Here is a 5,478-nt window from a genome sequence, read left to right on the forward strand (position 1 = left end):
TGAAAGCTGCCCCGAAGGCCATGGTGGCGATTAGCACTGACACGATTGTTCTACTTTCTGTAATCATGTCTTGTTTATGTGATGCTTCTTCACGAGTGGGTTTGTTGTACACGTTACGAAGATAAAGGAGGTGGACTCCATCTAAAGTAATCGCTGCCCCCAACCAGCCCAGACAACTGCGCACAATAATATGAGGATCCTGTTCATAAAACAAGTTTAGGGCTCATTTAGTTTGCAGGATCCTTAAAAGGCAGGTACAGCAAAAACATATAAATGAGATAGAAATGCATGCGCAAATCAGAGGACCGGTAAACACAAGTGTTCTATTAACTTTGATGTTTCCTTCACATGAATTCAAAAACATAGGTCAAATCAATGCTTATAATAACCAGGGTCAAATCAAAGTCAACCTAGATACACATGTATTGTTAGAGCATCTACAACCGGACACCTCAAACACCCCTCAAATAGGGATGGCAATGGGTACCCATTACCCACGTATCCTGCGGGTAAAAACCCTATTAGGGTAATGGTGTGTGACAAAAAGTTATCCATAGGTATATAAATAGGGAAATCTAAAACCCACCAGATAGAGCGGGTAAGGGTATGAGATCGTATAACGCATACCCATGTACCCATATAAAATCTATGTGAACTGAAAATGTATGAAACATGTGTTGTTGTTTTTAACTATGTGATGTTTTGATGTGTTGTTGTTTATGAGAAAGTGATGTTGTTTATTAAATATGTTGTTGTTTATAACTATGTGTTGTTATAATCTGTTGCTTATAAATTATGATATGTGTTGCTGTTATGACTATGAGTTGTTCAAATTAGTGCTTTGAAAACATGGGTAATTTTACCCGCGGGTACCCGTCTACCCTGTCGGGTAACGGGTATGAGAAAAAATTGTACCCATTGACGGGTATGGATAAGGGTGGTGGGTAATCTCAAGGGGGGAGGGGTAAGGTACCCAAACCCTATGGGTGCCACCCTCAAACGACCGACTAGATCAGTGGCCGGTCAACAATAAAAGTGTCTCAAACCGGCCTCAAACGCCTGGACTGATCGGCGCCCCTCATATCCAGACTAAATCTGGGGCGGATATGGGGCGCCCGAGCGTAGCCTGGTGCGTCCGCTACATCGGAACAAACAGCTCGATCCCAACAAAAAGTGCACCAAACCCCCTTCGACCTACCCTCTCCTCTTCTTTTCCTCCTCTAGATCACTTGCTCCTCTCCTCTCTTCTTCCTCCTCAGCGCCGGACGTGTCCTAGCTCCGCTGCCACACTTGCGCCAGACTACACCTTGCCCTCTACGTGTTCTACACATTGTCCGACTAGATCATTGGGTAATTTTTTGGTAGGCAGAACGATAGATTCAGATGGTTCGTCGGACGACCGGTATGGCCCGACGGAGCTTGATGAAATGATTCAAAAAGATTCGGGCAAGCATCAATGCTCCCTTTGTGAGGAATATGGATTATCTAAGCAGAGAAGATTGATAGTGACGATCCCTCGTTCAGAATGGGTGCAATGATGACCGAAGTTTATCGCTTTTGGACGATGTGGCTATTTAAGCCGGTCCCGTCACTCCTCGTGCGGCGAGGTGGGACTAAACCCCCAAACCTTCCGGCCCAACACAGATGTCATCGACATTGGAAACCTTAAGTACGAACTATCCCGCCAGCCCAATAGGACTAAAAACATCCAAAATGATCAATGTGCATGTGCTTGCATGTATTTGGTGTTATAAAAAAATAGGGTTTGTGCTTGCAAATGGAAAAAATTTAAGGCCCGTTCGATCATTGTCCGCGGGCGTGTCCAGAAGCGTCAGCGGACGTATAGGGACCCGGATTTGCCTACCGTGGCTGTAGATGCTCCTATGCATCAAATCAAAGTCAAACTCCATGAATATGGTGGTCATTAGTGGTGGGCTTGGCTGTGGAGGTGCCAGCCACGCAACGGTGAGCGTTAGTATGTACCCGCCACAAGTTGCTACTATTCATGACTTCGACACAAAGGAATTGAGCGAAGGGAAAATGGAAAAAAAAATCTTTGATCTCATTTTCAAAGGAAGAGCAGGTATTTTAACATCCACTTGGACCTTTTTTTAAAATTTCTATGTACGAGGAATGAGACTAAGATCCTTAGTGACATAATAATCTCTAAATAGGTTTTCGCCTCACTTTATAGATAAAGTAACCACCATGTCCATGTGGTTTGACATTGTTTCTTCAAATTCAAAATGACACAATAGATAAATTTGACTTTTTGCAGATCAACAACACACTAGAACTACAATAAGTAAGAAAAAGAACAGAACTATTGTTCCAAAATGACAATTAAGTTTGTTACGTAATATTGTTGTTCGAATGATTTGTTGGTCTGCAAAGTTTCAAGTTACAGGCTGTGTTGTCTAGGAAAAATAGAAAAGAGAAGTTTCTACGAAGTGAAGCACAGATCTTTTCGCAAAGAAAAAAAGAAGTATAGATCCCAATGCAACATTGGACAACCTAGATAGAAGATGCACTTTCGTGGGGGACTGGGGGTTGAGAGAAATCCATTCCCTTATGAACAGGGTTAGTAAGTTGTACTAAGTGGGCAACAATTAACATGGATCGGAGGGAGTAAACATTAGAGATATAACACAATGTGGAGATAGTAGTAGAAGACAACTTTACCTGGAAATAGTACATCCGGCCAGGTACTATTGCACGGATAGCAGGATCCATAGCAGTTAGCCCATCGTTGTTGGTAATGCTTGTCTTCACACTTGTCGTCTTCAGTAGTAAAATGACAATCTTGGGATATCCATGATGGGCAGCCAGATGGAGTGGAGTGTTCCCTCCAGAATCCGTAGCATTCCACAGCATCGAGAACATGTCATTCCGGCAAATATGGCGAACCGCGGTTTCCCGACCATGCTCCACAGCACAGTGCAGAATATTTCTTCCTTTACCATCAACCATCTCATAGCAGTCAGGGATTCTGTGTATGAGCTCCTCCATGATTCTAGTTTGTCCCACCATAGCAGCAATATGCAGAGGAAATGACCCGTTGCCATCAGAAATGCTAGCCAGCCCGAGGGAAGCATGGCCATCAAGGAAGAGCACAACTACATCAAGCCGTCCATACAGTACTGCAAAATGGAGAGGCGTGCTCCCTGACGAATCAGCCCTGGTTAGCAACGTTGGACCTTCTGGCCCCCAGCTCGAGCTCAGTATTGCTTCAGCCATTTCTACAGGGAAATTTGCTAGTATGTCAGCGCGTGAGTACAGGTTGAAATTTACTGAAAGGATTGTAGCAGTAACTTTGCTTGAAACATCAAAATTGAAGCCAAAAAGCTCTTGGAAGAAGTAGAGAAGCGGTAGCTGTAGACCTTTTCAGTCCTACCTCTGCTCCTAGCCGCCGCAGCATGCAAAGCAGTCCGTCTCTCCGGACCAGAAAACAACGCCGCCGAGGGTGTTCCGTTTTGCGACGGGCGTAGCAGCGCGCGGACCATCGGGATCGAGCCGGTCACCGCCGCCAGGTAGAGCGGCGAGACACCCTCGTCGCCGTCAACGGAGGCCAGATCGGGAGCCTCCGTCATGAGCAGATCCACCACACCGGCACGCCCGTGCCGGACGGCTTCGTACAAGGCGGTTGCGCCCGACTGGTTCCTCGCGCGCAGCGCGGACTCCTCCTCCGCCCCGCCGGCTCGCATCCTCGGCAAGAGCACAGCCGCCACATCCGCATGGCCGAACCTCGCCACGCAGTGCAGCGGAGTGTCGAGGCACTTGTTGCGCGCGGTGACCAGCGTGGGCGCCCTCTCGCAGAGGAGCGTCGCCAGCTCGACGTGGCCGCGGCTGGCGGCGACAAGGTGCAGAGCCGTGTTCCCGTTGCTCGCCACGCCTAGGAGAAAGCGGCTTGGTGTCGCGCCATGGACGTTTACCGCGACGTGGCCCTGGCCGGCTGTTTGCTGGCGGCGGTGGCCGGCACCATGGTCTTGTCTGCTCAGTATCTCCTCCATGCGGACCTTGTCGCCGGCGGTTAGCACTTGCAACAGCTCCGCGTCAAGCGTCATCTTCTCGTGAGGGCCGAATTGTACCGCCGCCATGTTGTGATCTGCTATGCTATTTGGGATGCTTGCTCTGTTCTCTACTCCTGCATGATATGGCAGTGTTTTGAACTTGGAAGAGTTGCATGGACAAGAGAGACGACTCGGCTCCCTCTTGGTCCGCTGGAGGTCTTTGTAGTATACTCCCTTCGTCCAGAAAAATTTGGTGCTACATACATCCCTTTGAGGGACAAATTTAAAATAAATATTTTCGGACGAAGGGGTATAAGTGTAGAATTGCACACATCAGTCAGTTCACCCAAAAGCGTTCCAAACCACAATGCGGCCGAAGAGTCCTGAAAAGACCCCCCCCCCCCCAAACACACACACACGCGTCCCTCCGCCAGCCGCCCCCCGTCCCTCTCCTCCCCCTCGCCGCCGCCGAGGGCGTTGAGCTTGGCGGCGTGGGGCGGCGAAGTTCCGGCGGCGGCCCGATGCGGTGGCCGTGGTGGTGGGGTGGGGCGTTTCCCCGTCGGGTGGTGCCGCCTGTGGCGATGACGGGCAGGAGTCTCGGTTCTGCCCGATCCTGCTCGTTCTTATCTGGATCTGGCTGACCGGGTACATTCAGGCACGATGACACCGAGTCTCCATGGCTGTTGGGCACTATGCTGGTGCAGGCGACTGCGGTGGTGGCTTGGTGTGGTGGTGGCCTTCGACAGTGCACACCGGGAGGAGTGAAGGAGCGGTGGTCTTGGCGGGGACATGCAGTAGTGCGGTGAGGCGGACTGGCGCGATGGCGTATTTGGAGGGGGCGATGCGATCCATCGACCAGACCAGTGGCGGCACTGTGTTGGCTCGGCTAGGATGGAGTTCTTAGCGAGCAGAGAGCGTTGGGCCACCTCTAGGTTGTCTGGCGAGCGGTGGTGCTCACCAGGTGGTGCCAGCATGGGAGTTGTCCGAGGCTAGGTGCTGGGTCGTTGCAAGGCTGCCCCTTGGAGCGAGTGATAGCCTTCACGGGCGGTTCAGGCTCTTGCCGGAGGTGTTGGGTGGTTGTTGTCCCTCGACCAGGTGGAAGGTGTTTGTTGGACCATGCTTCTCTCTGCCGTGCGGTTTGTTGGTGGTCCTCAGCTTTGCAGCTACGATGGCGAGGAGTTGCACTGGCGGCAGTGCGAGGCTACTGAAGGAAATATGCCCTGGAGTCAATAATAAAGTTGTTATTTATATTTCCTTATATCATGATAAATGTTTATTATTCATGCTAGAATTATATTAACCGGAAACTTAGTACATGTGTGAATACATAGACAAACTGAGTGTCACTAGTATGCCTCTACTTGACTAGCTCGTTAATCAAAGATGGTTAAGTTTCCTAACCATTGACATGAGTTGTCATTTGATTAACGGGATCACATCATTAGAGAATGATGTGATTGACTTGACC

At 49.5% G+C, this 5,478-nt stretch overlaps 1 protein-coding gene across 1 annotated transcript in view; it reads right to left on the minus strand.

Moving 5' to 3' along the window:
* The window catches only part of LOC119357801 (ankyrin-1-like), a 5,385-nt gene extending 1,253 nt beyond the window's left edge, over window positions 1-4,132 (minus strand). The window contains exons 1-3 of the mRNA XM_037624628.1: window positions 3,395-4,132; window positions 2,683-3,239; window positions 11-199 (exon numbers count right to left, since the gene is read on the minus strand). Of these exons, the coding sequence (XP_037480525.1) occupies window positions 11-199; window positions 2,683-3,239; window positions 3,395-4,097 (1,449 nt within the window). The 5' untranslated portion in view covers window positions 4,098-4,132. The remainder of the gene's footprint in view (window positions 1-10; window positions 200-2,682; window positions 3,240-3,394) is intronic.
* Window positions 4,133-5,478: the final 1,346 nt, after the last annotated feature.

This window comes from Triticum dicoccoides, chromosome 2A (assembly GCF_002162155.2).
Source record: "Triticum dicoccoides isolate Atlit2015 ecotype Zavitan chromosome 2A, WEW_v2.0, whole genome shotgun sequence".
NCBI classification, from domain to species: Eukaryota; Viridiplantae; Streptophyta; class Magnoliopsida; order Poales; family Poaceae; genus Triticum; species Triticum dicoccoides.